The sequence below is a fragment of the Papio anubis genome, chromosome 9, assembly GCF_008728515.1.
Source record: "Papio anubis isolate 15944 chromosome 9, Panubis1.0, whole genome shotgun sequence".
NCBI lineage: Eukaryota > Metazoa > Chordata > Mammalia > Primates > Cercopithecidae > Papio > Papio anubis.
The window spans coordinates 79402010-79418885 of NC_044984.1; the positions used below are offsets into that span (position 1 = coordinate 79402010).

At 33.9% G+C, this 16876-nt stretch overlaps 1 protein-coding gene across 8 annotated transcripts in view; it reads left to right on the forward strand.

Annotated features, from left to right (window-relative positions):
* The window catches only part of LRRIQ1 (leucine rich repeats and IQ motif containing 1), a 245779-nt gene that overhangs the window by 13832 nt on the left and 215071 nt on the right, over window positions 1–16876 (forward strand). For all 8 annotated transcript variants that reach the window (XR_004176138.1, XR_004176137.1, XM_021922651.2 and 5 more), the window contains exons 7-10: window positions 1524–1598; window positions 4960–6594; window positions 13345–13497; window positions 14809–14959. Coding sequence is in view for 6 of the 8 variants with exons in the window: in XM_021922651.2 (XP_021778343.2) it covers window positions 1524–1598; window positions 4960–6594; window positions 13345–13497; window positions 14809–14959 (2014 nt within the window). In the remaining 2 variants the exon portion in view is untranslated. The remainder of the gene's footprint in view (window positions 1–1523; window positions 1599–4959; window positions 6595–13344; window positions 13498–14808; window positions 14960–16876) is intronic.

Consider the following 16876-nt stretch of genomic DNA (forward strand, 5'->3'; position numbering starts at 1 on the left):
TAAAGAAAATGCCTGAGACTGGGTAATTTTTAAAAGTGGCACACACTTTTAAATGACCAGATCTAACGTGGACTCAGAGCAAACTCTCACTTATCACCAAGGGGATGGTCAAAGACTTTCATAAGGGACCTGCTCCCATGATCCAAACACCTCCCAGCAGGCCCCACCTCCAACACTGGGGAGTAGGGTTCAACCTGAGATTTGGATAGGAGCTAACAGCATGGATTCTATTTTTGTCCCTTTCTTTTCTTACTTCATATACCTCCTCTCTTGATAATTTCATCTTAATGAATTTCCTAATGTGTCCTTTGTTATATCTTGGAGCTTAAAACAAATGACCATTGATAACAAATCTACAATTGTATCAAAACAGGGTAGACTACATAACTCTCCTACAAAAACTGCATACTCAGAGAACTTTATGTATCTAAAACTGAATGCATTGTCTTGCTTTCTGAGTAGTTCTTCCCTGGGATTCTTAATTTTGATAAGCCACATTATCATCATTAGTCCAAGATAGAAAAATGAGGATAATGTTTTATTCTTCCTTCTTTTTTATTACTATCTTCCTTCCAATTATTGCATTAGCCATCTTCTCATCCATGTACTTTACAGCTCCTTTGTAGTTCAAGCTGCCTGAGGGTCTAACTTGGAATATTTACTATATTCTCTAATTGGTCTCCTTACCTTTGGTCTTACATTTCTCACACTTAACCATAGCACTGTGAGACAATTTTTTATTTAAAAATATGTTACTTCCGTGCTTAAATCTCATGAAAAATTCCCATAGCTCATATAAGATAATGATCAAAGAACTTTTCCTAGCTCAAAATGCTTAATAAGTACCAAAAATTGTTTCTCTTCTTGAAAACCTAGTGATTTCAAATACAGTATTTTGCATGAAACCTTTCATGATCTAATTATCATGCTCATTATGATTTTTTATATTTTTTCCCTTGTAATAAACTTATTCTTCTAAATTTTGGGTAATGTGTAAATTTATGATAGTGTCTTCACGTTATCAGAAGAGTTTTTGAAGAAGGGGGTTGTATTTTACCGATCTTTGTTTATTCTGAGGAGTCTTATTGAATGTGTTGATACAGAGTTATTGAAAGAAAACCATTACTTTTTGAACTGATTTATGTAAATTAAATGGTATGGCATGGTGAGAAAACAATTGTAACACAAATCCCATTTTACAAATATTATTGTAATTTTTACAATGCCCAACAGTGTTTCAAGGCAATGCATTATATTCTTTGAATAAACACACTCAAATAAACACAACAACTTTCCCAGGTTGCAAACTTCTTTCTGTTCTCAGAATGGAAACCCTAGGTATTATTTATGTGACACTTCAGTTTGAGATTAAAGTTGTTATCCCAGTACTAAAAATTGAAAGCCATTGGTTGGGTTGTCATCTTTAACTATTGTTTACAAATATAGGTTATGAGAATCATATATAGTTAATATTTCTGATATTGGAGTATAGTCATATTTATTATTATCTATCATATGTTCAGCAAGAACAGGACAAGATGAATGATGAACTCTATGAAGAAGAGAAAATTTGGAAAGAGAAATTTAAACAGCATGAGGTATCTATATGTTGTTTTTAATTAGCACATTAAACTTTCTTTATTTGAAATACATTACTATACTTGAAATGGTTATTTTTAGATAATACTGCCTAAGTAGTACAAGATTTTAGTTTATTACAGCATTAAAAATTTATTAATCCTCAGAAACACTTCTTGAAATAGAATGTCTTGAAAATGAGTTAGCTGATTTAGTGAGTGTTGTCCATATAAAATTGTAATTCTAACATTTCTTTTAATGTACCATTTTGAATATTTATTTATGTTCAAAGATTGCTATGAAAGCTTACTCTTTTTCCTAAACACAATTAATTTTGTTTTGAATGTACGATTATTCTGATTATACATTTATTGAAGTTTTAGTTTTTATTTACTCCATAGGTTTTATATACAATTATTTTAAGTAATTACAAATTTAAAGTAGATATCTCCCATAATCCTGTTATTTAGCTAAACATTATCGTTTTTTTGTATTCCTTTCAAATCTTTTTTAAATTTATATAAATCCGCTCCTGCAAAAGTAGGTGCCTACTGCACATTGTCAAATTAAAAAGCTGGTTAAGCATGTAAAGAGACAGGGTCATGTGAATGACAAGTGACAAAAAAAGACAATAATAGCTCACCTGTAGATAATCTAAATGTTAAGTATAGTAGAGCTGTTAAAATACCTGTAATTATCATCCAGGAGCAAATACTTAGACAGGTGATGTGAAAAGAAAAACAACATCTGTAATGAAGTACCAACTATACATTCTAGGGTTTAAAAAATTCAGTATATAAAATTAAATTTCAGTGGGTAAATTTGATTGGACATAGCAGATGAGACCATTAGTGAAATGAGACAGTTCAATAGAAAATATCCAAATTAAAGCACAGAGTAGAAAAAAAAAAATGAGAAAAGAGGAAAAGAGCACAAGGAATATGTGATACATGGTGAAAAGATATGAAATTTGTATTATATCTTAAAAGGAGAGGAGAGAGAGAATGGGGCAGAAGCAATGAAGTAAAGAGATAATGGTTAAAAAGGTTTCAAATTGTTTTTAAAAAATCAACCAGCATATTCAAAGATGAAAAATAATTTCCAAGTCGGATAAATACAAAGAAAATGCCACCTTGGAATAAATAGTACAATTACTGAAATTCAAAACAAAGGGAAAATAAAGTCTTAGAGGCATCTGGAGGATAAAAGACCCTTTACCTAAAAAGGAGTAACAGTAAAACAAATAGTCATCTTTAAGTAAAATGATGGAAGAAACAAGACGGTTCAAAAAACACAAGTATTCAATGATAATGGTTTCTTTATTAGTGTTCTTTGAATCCTGACTCTTCTGCCAATTTCTGGACTCAATTTTTAATTTCCTGGAGTATACACTTAAATATTTTCTTTTTCTTTTTCTTTTTTTTTTTGAGACGGAGTCTTGCTCTGCCACCCAGGCTGGAGTACAGTGGCCGGATCTCAGCTCACTGCAAGCTCCGCCTCCCGGGTTTACGCCATTCTCCTGCCTCAGCCTCCCGAGTAGCTGGGACTACAGGCGCCCGCCACCTCGCCCGGCTAGTTTTTTTTGTATTTTTTTAGTACAGACGGGGTTTCACCGTGTTAGCCAGGATGGTCTCGATCTCCTGACCTCGTGATCCGCCCGTCTCGGCCTTCCAAAGTGCTGGGATTACAGGCTTGAGCCACCGCGCCCGGCGATACTTTCAAAAAATGTTTTTGATGCTAGATTTTCTCAATCTTTGTTTTCATATTTGAAAATAGTTTTAGTTTGCTTTCAAAAATGGTCAATTTCTTTGGGTGTAGAATACAGGTTTATACCACTTTTAACAATGTAAAGATATGACTTCATTGCATATTTATTTATTTTTGCCTATGCTATCTATGTTTGCAAATTTGATGCCTTTTCCTTACGTTCTTTTGAAGCTTTAGGATTTTTCACTTTATACATTCATCCACACATATTTACTGGTTTTCTACTAGGTCAGGCACTTCTCTGAGTGTTTAAGATATGGCAGTCATAAAACTGAAAATAATCCCTACTTTCAAATATGATACACAATTCCCAAGGAGGAGAGATACAAAGAAAATCACACCTTGGAATTAGATAGTACTATTCAAATTCAAGACAAAGGAAAAATAAAGTGTTGGAAGCATCCAGAGGAAAAAAGACATATTACCTAAAAAGGAGCACAGTAAAACTAACAGCTGACATTCCTTAGAGTTCTGAAATATTGCTAGCATCTATCTAAGTGTGTTGTGTATGTGTGCATGCAATGTTCAGTCTTTCTCCTATGGCTTTTTGTTGTTGTTTTTAAGAAAACGTATTTTTCTATTATTTTCTTCCCTTCAGTTTTTCTCAGTTCTTTATTCAGGAACTCCTAATAGTCATGTGTTGGAGTTTCTGTGTTAATCTTCTTTACCTCTGATATATCATTTTTATCTTTGTTATTATTTGTTGTTGGGGGAAAACATCTAATTTTGAATGTTTTTTTAAAGTAATCAGCTGTCCAGCCATTCTATTTTGATTATTTAAGTGAGTTTTTATTTGAACACTTGAAATATGAGGTTATTCCTGTTTAAATATTTTTTCTAAAATATCTTTCTTTAAATGTTTATCTAGTTTATTTAATAGTTCAATTTTCTCAGAAATTGGTTCTTCCTTCTGCTAATTAAAATATAGTCTCATATCCTTTTTGTTAGTTTTCCGTAGATATTTTCTTAATTTTGTTGATCTGCTTACTTTTGGTTTAGGACTCTAGTAAAAATAATATTTTCTCACCTATCTCTAAATATTTCATTAAATACAGTACTATGTGGTTATCAACTATTTTGGTCATTGAGAAGGGGTAAGATATGTGAGTAGGCTGGTTCTGGATATTGTTTTTATGTAGGGACTATCTGACTTTCTTGGTATCATAAGTTTCAAAAAATAATTCCTTTTTTTGCAGTCTCAGTACTAGCTGAGTCTTCTTGATCAGAACTCTCATTCCAGAAAGTTTGAAGTCCTTATTTCTATGTGGTTTTTAGCCTGTGGTTTCCCTTTTGTTGTTGTTGTTGTTTGTTTGCTTTTTCTATGTCTTTCTGATTTTATGTTTTCTATCTTCAAGGAAATCTCCAATTTATATCTGTGTGGCTTAGAATACATATAACATTAGAGTATCAACTTAACAACATGATTAAATCTCCTAAATATTAAAAAAGTGTACCCTTTAAGATAGATGACTTTAGTTTCTCTAAATAAATTTTATAGAAACTTTATTAAGATGTCAGTTTTAGTATTTGTTTTCAATCTATATTTCAGATGACATTTTAGTAACATCTCATGTTTAGTTTATGCTGACTACCATGTATCTTACTTTGTTTTAGGAGTATATTAGAAACTTGCATTTACAAATGGAAGAAGAAAGGACAAGATTTAAAGACCAACAGGAAAAAGAAAAAAATGGTTTGTTAAAACAGCAGAATAATGCAGCTGTTAAAATTCAGGCTAAATATAAAGCATTTGTAACCTATCAAAAATATGGCCCAATTATTAAAGAGCAAGTGGAAAGTAGGAAAAGGAAAGCACAAGAGTGGAAGGAAAAGGAAGCAAAAATACGACAGAAGGAGGAAGAAAATCGAAAAAGATTAGAGGAAGAACAAAGGATAAAAGAAGAGAGAAAAAAGCAAAAGGAAGAGGAAAGGAAAAGGAGAGAAAAAGAGTATGAAGACAAAAAGAATATTATGAAACAAGAAAGAAAGCAACTAATAATCAAGGAAAAAATAAGATTAAGAGAAGATGCAAGTCAACAGCTAATAATAAGTAGTGCATTAAAGAAGAGAGAATATAATAACAAACATTTAAGTCTTGAAGATATTTCAAATGATAAGGGTGATATAGCCAAAAATCTAGTGGATGAAAATTTAAAGAAGCAGGAAGATGTTCTCCTTTGGCTAGCTGAGGAATCAAATATGAAAGAAAATATAGATAGACAGACTATATTAAAAGAATCAATACAAGTACAATTAAAAGAATCTGTATCAAGCCAAACAATTCTGGCAGATTTTAAAATGGAAGACAAAAATGAAAACCTAGCAAAAAAGCAATGTTCAGAAGAATGGGTCAAGCAAGAAAGAAAATATGAAAATGCAGATAACAAAACTGAATTGGGAGACTCTGATCTAAAAGAAAATCTGAAAGAACAGTTTCCACTGCAAGAATTAAAGTCTGATGCAGAAAAAGAAGAAATCATGAAACATGTCATAAATGAGAATATGGGACCAAAAACCCAGATAATATTAGAACATAACCAAGAAATCAATGAAGTGAAAACCAATGAAGCACAGAAAATAATCAAAGATAATCAGCAGAAAAAGATACAAAAAGTAGAAAAAGAAGAGATACAAGAACAGAATGGATTATTATACAAAGATAAGGATACTTTAGTTATTTCAGTGAAACAAAAATCACGCTCACTAACATCAGAAAATTCCAAAGATGTAGGAGAAAACGTAATATTACAAGAAAAAGAAATTTTTTCAAAAGTCAAGGAAATTGAGGAGAACCCTAAAGACAGTGCATGGAATAGTGGCATTGTGATTTTTAACACAACTGATACCATGATAAATAAAGAAGGCAAAAGAAATGACCAAGATTATGTGTTAGGTAGACATGCTCCTTGTGAAGACTTGAGTGACTATAATGCAGAAAGCTCCATGGTATCTAAAGAAGTAAACTCTCTTAAATCTGAGATTAGAAAAATTTCAGAAAAATGCCCTGAAAATGGACCTGAACCTGAAAGCATGACCTGCTCTGTACCAGAGTCAACCCTTCTATATTCTATTGAAGAAAAGAGACTAGCCTGGATAAAATCATTTAAACCTTGGCTTGAAATTTTCAAGCAAAATCAACAAAAGAAAATTGTTAGAAGAAAGAGACATGTGAAATGCCCAGCCAACATGACACCTGCTTTGGATAAACTGGAAATTCTTCGATGTGGCCCTTGGGATACTTTACAGCAGGTATTTCTAATTTTATGATACTTTTTCATATTTAATTGCAATTAGCGCTTTAAAATGTAACTTTTCAGATCTTAGAAAAAGAAATATTTTATATACAAGAATTGTCTCTCTTGTTTAATAAAGTTATGAATGAAGTATTACCCCATTTGGGAGGGAATATATCTCAACTAAAATAGCTCAAGGCATCTTCCCTAAGTGACAGTCTATAAACAGCTTTGATTTATATTTTTTAATATCTTGAAACCTATGTTCAAGGGCCCTACAGTCATTATTTAAACCTCTAAGAATGGAAGCATACAGAAAGTTAGGGTTAGAATTATAGTAGGAAACGCCTAAGTAAACAGAAGTTTGCTTTAGACTTGAGCCACGACACCACCTAGTGGTTCCTTTTGGAATAAAGTGGATTCCCGGGACATGACCACTGTTGTGAAAGAAGGGCTTGCATGATAGCAGACCCTAGAACTCCTATCTAGAAACAATTATTTAGTTCTGTGCTATTTAAAGGTGGTGCCTGTATGTCTGAAATGTAAAATAGTTGTCATCAAATGTTACTAATTTTATATGGTTATGGAGAACATTGTTTCAACCAAAATTAAGACACAGAAACTAACAAACGTATGGAAAAAGGGAAAATAATATTTTAAACAGTGTAACACTAGAAAGGACTTATGATTAAAATACATATATTTATGTAAGGCCTGAAAGTCAAATATATTCCATAAAGTTTATTTAGTTTCTTGATAGACTTTCTTGCTAGACAGATGTCTAGGAAAAGGAACAATCATATTAATAGGTAAATATTATTTTGTTTATTCATTCAGCAAATATTCATCTATCCAATAAGATAGTCAATATTCATTGGTGGACTAAATAAAAACAAAGAAAACTCAGTCTTTTCCTTTACAGAGCTTAAACAAATAAATACACACATAAATACATTATGGATCTTGAGAATTGCTGTAAATAAGACTTCAGAGTATCCTGTGAGAGAATAATAAAACAGTGGGATTTTGAAGAGATTTGTGGTATATGAAATAGCAATATAAGAGATGAGAACTGGGACATACACTTTTAAGTGTCTTTTATTTCCTAGGTAATGTATTTGCCACATCTATCAGGTCTGTAGAGCTACATATAGAATCTCTCATCTGCTCTTCCCTAATTTTTTCCTTGGGCATGTTATCTCTGGAATCATGTTTTAGCACTTTTCTTTCTCTAACATATTGCTGCAGGCCTTCCAATATGATAACATTAGCAATTATTTAATTTTCCTCATGAATATCTGTTAAAGCTAGGCACGAGTGATGGCTTCATGCCTACAGTGTACTTGCTTCAAAAGTGAAAATGAAGTTATAGAAACAGTAGTGTTCCTCCCTTTTCTTGTAGGTATCTGTTGTGTCCAATGAGAAAGAAGTTAAGGTGTGTGAATCTCTTTCTCCTTGGCATTTCTTCTCCAGCTCACTCTCTGTTCCTTCTTTCAAATGCTTGTCAATTTACATAAAATGATAATTAACTTTCTTTTACTTTTCAGAGCAAGGCCTGACAAACTATTAAAATCTATAGAATACCTGAAGATTTGTTGAAATGTGGATTCTGATTCAATAGGTCTGCTGATCCACCATCCTCCATTCTTGCAATGATTCTAAATGATGATGTTGGTGCTGGTGAATGGACTAATCTGAGTAGCAGTGTTCTAAAGGGCACCATAATCCTCTCATCACTTCTTAAAGCAACTATCTGAAGCTTTTGATTTGGCTTTGAAGCATCAAATAGACAGTATAAAGGTGGCTGAATGTGCCATAGATGCCAAGGCCAGAAAATATCCTTTTGTGGCGGTAGCGGTGGCTCCGCCTGTAATCCCAGCACTTTGGGAGGCTGAGGCAGGCCGGATCACAAGGTCAGGAGAGATAGAACCCGCAGTGAAACCCGTCTCTACTAAAATCCAAAAGTGGCAGGCCCGGTGAGTGGGCACCTGTAGTCCCAGCTACTCCAGGGAGGCTGAGGCAGGAGAATGGCGTGAACCCGGGTGGCTCACTTAGTGAGCTGAATCGCCCACTGTATTAGCCTGGGGACACAGCGAGACTCCGTCTCAAAAAAAAAAAAAAAAAAAAGAAATGTCCCTTTTGTTACCAGACAACTCCTGTAAAGAATCTGTTCCGTAGATAGCTTACTGTGGTGCCTTTATTCACCACTGTTACTACTGATCCATGGCTCACTTTCTTTTTGACCTTCTGATCTTTTAGCTTCAGATCTCTGTCCTTATCTTGACCGCTCACCGCCATCATTGGGATGTCCTTCTGGAGATAAGCTTAGAATAAGTTTATTGTCTCCCAGTAATGCATTCATTTTGCTTACGTTAATCTCTTACTTTGAGACTTCAAGACATACTTCTTTACACATTGTTCATACTTCTCTACACATTGCCAGGCAAATAAAGATACTCCTCAAGTTACAATGAAGTTACATCCAGAAAAACCTACATAGCTTACAACTGGGCAAAATCATCTGGTAACATGGTACACTGTAGGGTATTTGTTGTTTATCTTTATGATCGTGTGGCTGACTGGAAGCTGCAGCTCCCTAGCATTGCCTGACATTGTGAGAGATTATCATACTTTATATTGCTAGCTTGGGAAAAGATCAAAATTCAAAATTTGAAGTATGGTTTCAACTAAATGTCTATTGATCTCACACCATCATAAAATTTTTTTAAAATTCTGTGTTAAACAATCTTACAGGAACTATCTGTAATGACTTTCATTACCTGATTATAGGATTGATGGGTGGGGGGATGAATAAATGGATGAATACAGAATTCCAATAGAAATATCTAATGTAGATGACCGGTTGATGGGTGCAGCAAACCACCATGGCACAGGGCACATGTATACCTGTGTAACAAAACTGCACGTTCTGCATATGTATCTCATGTATACATGTAACCTAAAGTATAATAATAAAAAAAAAAGAACTGCAATTGAATGTTAATCTTATCTCCTCATTATTACCAGTTTCACAGTTTAGATAAAGTATCTTGACTGAAGAGGAAATTAATGTAAAATTATTGAAGTGTAGCTTATTAGGCTACTAAGTTCTATGTTAAGACTGTTTCTAATTTTATTTCTGCCATTTACTGGCTGTGTCACCTTATGCAAGTGCTTGACCTGTATGAGCCTCAGTTTTGTCTTCCACAAACTGGAAGAGCAATATCTATTATACAGGATCGTTGAGTTTTAAAATGCTGTATGTAATGAACATGGCCCAGGACTTCTAATATCACTTGTTAAATGTGGGTCTCAAGCAAGCAAAGAGAAGGACAAATGGATTGTTTTTGAGGGCTGCTTAATAGCTTGTTTCATCAAAAAAGTTCTAAAGTTGAAAATACTAGACCATTGGGTTATATGCAGTAATATCTCAGAAGGGAAGACTAAAGAGCAATAATTATAGGTAATGAATATATTTTTATTTTAAATTTTTAAATGTTTTAACTATTTTCTCTTTTATTTTTCGCAGTTTGCTACTAATGGTAACTTGTGTTAAGTAATAACTACCACAAAAAAGGGCATTGAGCTTAAGGATTTTTAAATATTGCTTTATATCATACATGCATAATAATATTTTAGATGCTTAGTAACTTTTAGATCAAGAAGTCTCACTTCTCTTATACAAAGTAAATTGTGATGAACTGCTATTGGAATGATACATGACTTACCTGAAATTATTTTGTAGCTGTTCTATTCAAGCCACTAGTCAAACGTTGGACTCAGTCCCTTTGCAGCTGATTTTTAAAACAATATTATTTTTCCCTGCCAAATAGATTTGAGTTTGGACCACTGAACAAATATTCTGAAAAAGTTAAAAAAAAAAAAAAAAAGACTTGTTGCTTGCATTACTTTTGTAATTACATTTACCATAGATGACTGACACTTCTTAGGTTGAACTCAAGAATAATTGAGAATAAAATCTCTAAAAAGTATATTGCTGTGTTAGGGAATTTTATGTCCAATGGGCCATAAAGGATTTGGGAAAATACAGATGATTAAGTAGAAAATTGATTTGGAATCTGTTACTAAAATATAATGAGTGTTTCATAGCTTCTATAGGTGGAATAGTTCATTCTCAAGTCATGAGAGTCTGAAAGTATAACTTTTTCAAATGTTTTTACATAATTCATTATAAGAAAAAGGAAGTGTGAGTGCTATAAATACAGTTGAGTTTTGCCACAGGCTAGGGAAGCTCATTCATTTATTTATTTCAGAAACATTTACCCAAATCCATTGTGCTCCAATTGCTGTTTTTCAAGTTGACCGTACAGTAATGAACACATATGATTACTAATTCTATATTGACCTTAATTTTGAAGCATAAAGTGGTTTTATATATGTGGCGCTTGTCTCTATAATTAATACAAAATTAATTAATACAAAAATTAATACAAAATTAATACAAAAATTTATTTTGATCTCATATATTCGGAAAAAATCTGTGGTCGAGTAGGGAATATATCGCTATACTATAAAGATTTTTTAAAATATTCAATGAAAAGGGCTTCAATTAAAGGAGGAAATATGAAGCTCCTCATATTCAAAAATAAATACCACTAACAGGGATACTGTAGCAGAATAGATAATAAGATTAAAGGACAGAAATTGCCAAATCATAAATAACTAGAACTTAATTGTGGTTGTATATTTGTTTGCAAGCAACATGTTACTAAATCACGCTGAATAATATAAATTATAATGCTGAGTAGCATTTGTTACTATACAGTTGTAGTTGTTGAATTTTCAATTTTTAAGTGCTCAATTCTAAATAATGTTTTCATTTTTAGTGTAGCGCCAGTTTTCCAATTACAGAATTTATATCCGTTTGTTACAGATTAACTAGGCAGTACATAGAATTTATTTCCATACAAATTGATGAGTACATTTTCTTTCTGAAAAAAATATTAAAAATAAATTTGTTTCAAAATTGCTTTAGATTGTGAATAATTCCTAAAATGATTTTGAAACTAGAAGTCTTATTTATCTGAAGTTTTTTTTTTTTTTTTTTTGAGACAGGAGTCTCGCTCTGTCGCCCAGGCTGGAGTGCAGTGGCGCGATCTCGGCTCACTGCAAGCTCCGCCTCCCAGGTTTACGCCATTCTCCTGCCTCAGCCTCCTGAGTGGCTGGGACTACAGGCGCCCGCCACCGCGCCTGGCTATTTTTTTTGTATTTTTAGTAGAGACGGGGTTTCACCGTGGTCTCGATCTCCTGACCTTGTGATCCGCCCGCCTCGGCCTCCCAAAGTGCTGGGATTACAGGTGTGAGCCATCACGCCTGGCCTATGACTTCCAGTTTTATCTATGTTGTTGCAAATGACAGGATCTCATTGTTTTTGATGGCTGAATAGTACTCATGGTGTATATGTACTGTTTTTCTCTATTCATTTCTCTGTTGATGAACACTTAGGTTGCTACTAAATCTTGGCTATTGTGCAGAGTACTGCCGTAAACTTGAGGATACAGATGACTCTTCAATATACTGATTTCGTTTCTTTCGGATATATATCTAGCAGTGGTATTGCTGGAACATATGGTAGCTCAGTGGCTGTACTTATTCACATTCCCACCAACAGTGTAGGAGGGTTCCCTTTTCTCCACATCCTCTCCAGCATTTGCCTGACTTCTGCACATGAGCCATTTTAACTGGGGTGAATTGATACCTCATTGTCGTTTTGATTTACATTTATCTGAGGATCAGTGATGTTGAGTACGTTTTCATATGACTGTTTGCCATTTGTATGTTTTCTTGAGAAATATCTATTCAGATCTTTTGCCCATTTTTCAATTGGATTGTGAGACTTTTCCTATTGAGTTGTTTGAGCTTCTTATATATTCTGGTTACTAATCCCTTGTCAGATGGATAGTTTGCAAGTGTTATTTCCTTTCTGTGGACTGTCTCTCCACTTTATTGATTGTTTCCTTTGCTGTGCAGAAGCTTTGTAACTTGATGCAATTCCATTTGTCCATTTTTGCTTTGGTTGCCTGTGCTTGTAGGGTATTACTCAGGAAATACTTGCCCAGTCCTATGTCCTGGAGAGTTTCCCCAATTAAAAAAAAAAAAATATATATATATATATATATAAAATCAGTGTCATAGTTTGGGGTCTTAGATTTAAGTATGTTTAATCTATTTTGACTTGATTTTTGTGTGTAGTAAGAGATGGGGGTCTAGTTTCATTTTTCTGCATATGGATATCCAGTGTTTTCCAGCACCATTTATTGAATAGACTGTCCTTTCTCTAATGTATGGTCTTGGCACCTTTGTCGAAAATGAGCTCACTGTAGATGTATAAATTTGTTTTCGGGTTCTCTGTGCTGTTTCATTTGTCTATGTGTCTGTTTTATGCCAGTACCATGCTGTTTTGGTTACTGTAGCTGTATAGTATAATTTGAAGTCCATACCACTTTAAAAATCAAAAATTGGCGAAAAAACAGAGAATGAGCTAATACATGATTATGTTGTTGCATTTATGTATCTTACCTTTGGGCTTGAATTTGTCATAGATGATTACAATATTTTGTCTTTGTATGTGGGGAACAAAAGAGACCAGATAGCTTAGCAAATTGAGTTGTTAGTAAACATAGGCTTCAACATACAGTATTACTTTTCTTAAATGAATTTTCTAAACAGTTTTGTAAGGCTAATGTTGTTTATATTCATTTTTGTTAAATAACACTGTACACTCCAATTTTCTTGATTCCTCTAGGTTACAACAGTTACATTTCAAGATTTGCCAGGCTGTGTTCTTTCTACACTGGCAGAGTGTACAAATCTTCAGTTTCTATCCCTTCAACGCTGTGGATTAACTTCTTTGCACAGCCTGAGTAATTGTAAAAAACTTAAGTACATTGATGCACAGGTATGCTCTCTGTCCTACTGTTATTTATTTTATAATAAAATGTAAAATGGATTTATGTTTACATTTCAGAAATGACACTTTTGAAGAAACAATTACTAAACTAACTTGTAACTCAGCCTGAAGAGATCAAGTGGTATGGTAAAGTTTTGAGAAGCAGAGAGGGAAGTTTATTGGATGATATGACCTAAAATGACTTATCTCTTTTTGTAGCTAATATGGTTATGGTTTTCATTACTTTTGCTGCACAACAAATGACTATATTACTTAGTAGTTTAAACCAACAATCATCTTATTTGTTCATGGTTCCGTGGGCCATTAATTGTGACTAAACTTGGCTGGGCATTTTTTCTGATTTCTATTGTATTTACTGGGTCTCTTATGTAACTGCAGTGAGATGGAAGCTAGAGCTACAATGTCCTAAATCACTTACCTTATATGTCTACTACCTTGGCAGAATTGCCGGGAAGATGGGAATCTCTCTGTTATCTGGGGCTTCTTTCCAGGGAGTTTGTAGGGTATTTCTCAAGAGCAGGATCTCAAGAACCTAAAAGACATGCTGCAGTGTGCAAGTGCTTATAAAACATCTGCTTACATCATGTTGGCTAATGTTTTATTGGCTAAGCCCTGAGGTCATGTGGAAGGGGACTGTATGCATATGTAAATATTGGTTTCTGATGTTTACTGGGAGCTACCAAAGTAACAGTCTATTAAAATCTATCCTCTGGCTTATAATGATTCACATCTTTCCCACATGCAAAATACGTTCATATCCCAAATACACCAAAGTATCATTAACTTAAGGCATCGGGCTCAAGCTTGAAGCACAGGCTTTTCTCATCTAAATCAGATCCAGGTGAAGAGGAGGCTCATCAGGTCCAGTTCCTTGGATGCATCCACTGAGGTGAAGCCAGCTCAACTCAGATATCTGCAATATAAAATTAAAAATTTCCTACTGCCACCCCACATACAATGGTGAGACACGGCTTGATTAACAACAGTAGCCATTCCCATTCAAGATGGGAGAAACAAGAATGACAATATATTCACTTTTTAAAATTTATATTGTTTAAAATACTTTGTTATCCTCTGTGTTTTAAAACAATAATATTTAATACATTAAAAATTAATTATTTATTAGTTTACTTAATATTTTCATCCAAATAGTATAACAGTTTTCAGGGTTATCTTAGAAGTTAAAGATTCAGATATTAATTTGGAGATCCTATCTCATCTTTCCTCTTTTTGAAAGCTTTAAATATTTCATTAATAAGCCATTGAAGTAAAACTAATTGCATTTGTTCTTTGCTTCAGGAAAACCGTATTGAGGCTATTGACTGTGAAAATCTGGAAAATCTCTGTGTTGTTCTTCTTAATAAAAATCAACTGACTTCTCTTCATGGTTTGGATGGCTGCACTAATATTCAATGTCTTGAACTTTCACATAATAAAATTACTCGAATTGGTAAGCACAATGAAATTGTAATATTTAAACATTTATTTCTCATAATCTATTTTGTTTTATTTATTCCTTTTTAAGAGTAGGCCGCCATCACAAATGTGCATATTTTATTTATGTTATACTTTTAAAATCTAGATTAGAAAAATTCAATTATTTTTAATGTCTATAAAGGGAATATGCTCTCCCATCACTGGCAACTCTGTAGTTGTTAGCAGCCCCCCAAGTTAGTATATATGCTTCTCTGTTTCTTTTCCTACATCCAATAGTGATCTGAGCTCTACGGGAATATAACACCTTGATATTGTGCCTTGATATTTTTATGGATCCTATGCTTCCCAAATGCCTCAGCAATTGGTGTAACTGTTTGCTGGTAAACCTTTTTCATCACCACTCTCATTAGCTACATACATCACTTGGACTAATCTTTCCTTCTTCAGATAAAGTTGCTAAATCTACATGAAAGATTCATCAGGCTGAATCTCCCTAAACTTCTCAGTCCCTCCAGAGCTATATCTGCATATCTATGTAACTATATTGACTTCCTTCCTTATGTCTTATAATTTATATAGGTAGCAATGAAAATCTCTTTTCTTACTTAAAGACCAGTCCTTTTATTTTTTTGTTTTAGCAATTTTTTTGTGGACCCAAGTTTATCTTTTTTTTTTTTTTTGAGATGGAGTCTCGCTCTGTCGCCCAGGCTGGAGTGCAGTGGTGGGATCTCAGCTCACTGCAAGCTCTGCCTCCCAGGTTTACGCCATTCTCCTGCCTCAGCCTCCCGAGTAGCTGGGACTACAGGCGCCCGCCACCTCGCCCGGCTAGTTTTTTTTGTATTTTTTAGTAGAGACGGGGTTTCACCATATTAGCCAGGATAGTCTCGATCTCCTGACCTTGTGATCCACCCGTCTCGGCCTCCCAAAGTGCTGGGATTACAGGCTTGAGCCACCGTGCCCGGCCTATCTTTTATTTTTTATTTATTTATCTATTTTTATTTTTTTGATAAGGTCTTGCTACGTTGCCCAGGCTTGTCTCGAACTCCTGGGCTCAACGGATTTGCCCACCTCAGTGTCCTGAGTAGCTGGGACTACAGACATGTACCACTACAGTCAACTAGTCCTATTTTCTATAAGTATTCCCATCAGCCCTTCTGGACCTTACTCCATTATTTTTCATCAGCCTTCTGTCAAAGTGTTTCTATTGCTGTGCCCTTTCTCTCACATCTCTAAATGAAAATAAAAACAAAAAACAAAACAAAACAAAACAAAAAAACATTTCCTCTTACCTCACATTGAGTTCTGTCTTTGCCTCCCCTCTCTTCTTCCCCTTTATTGTCAAGTTTTGGGAAAGAAAGAATGTTTTGTGTTTGCCTTCACCTCTTATTACCCAACTTCCCTCTTCTACCCACTGAAATGAAACTCAAGTTACTTCTGCATTATTGTCAGCATGATGATTCTAAAGTAAAAATTGTATTATTCACCTCCTGGCTTGAATTCCTCTATTGTTTTTTATTATTTTATTCATTATGAAATTCTCAAGGGCCTTGGTAGAGGGTTAATAATGGTTAATGAAAAATCAAGGATTGCCAAAAAGTTGGGAACTGGATTAAAACTTTACTTTGATATGGTACAAATGGCTGAAATATTGGGCTCCCGGAGGATACCATACTGTCCACCTTTTCAATCCTATAATCATTAGAAAGTCTAATCTAGACTGAAATATCAGAGTAGAATGGGCATAGATAAGGGAACAGTAGTAAGCTTAATTTCAGTGTTTAGTCTTGGTTCTACTCTTAGTTTTGCTTCTCTGTGTATATTTTGTTTTTTCTTTTTATTGTGGAAAATTTCAAACATTTATAAATGTAGAATAATACATGGAAATTCCATATAACCATTAGTTATATTAAACATTTGCTTCATCTTTACT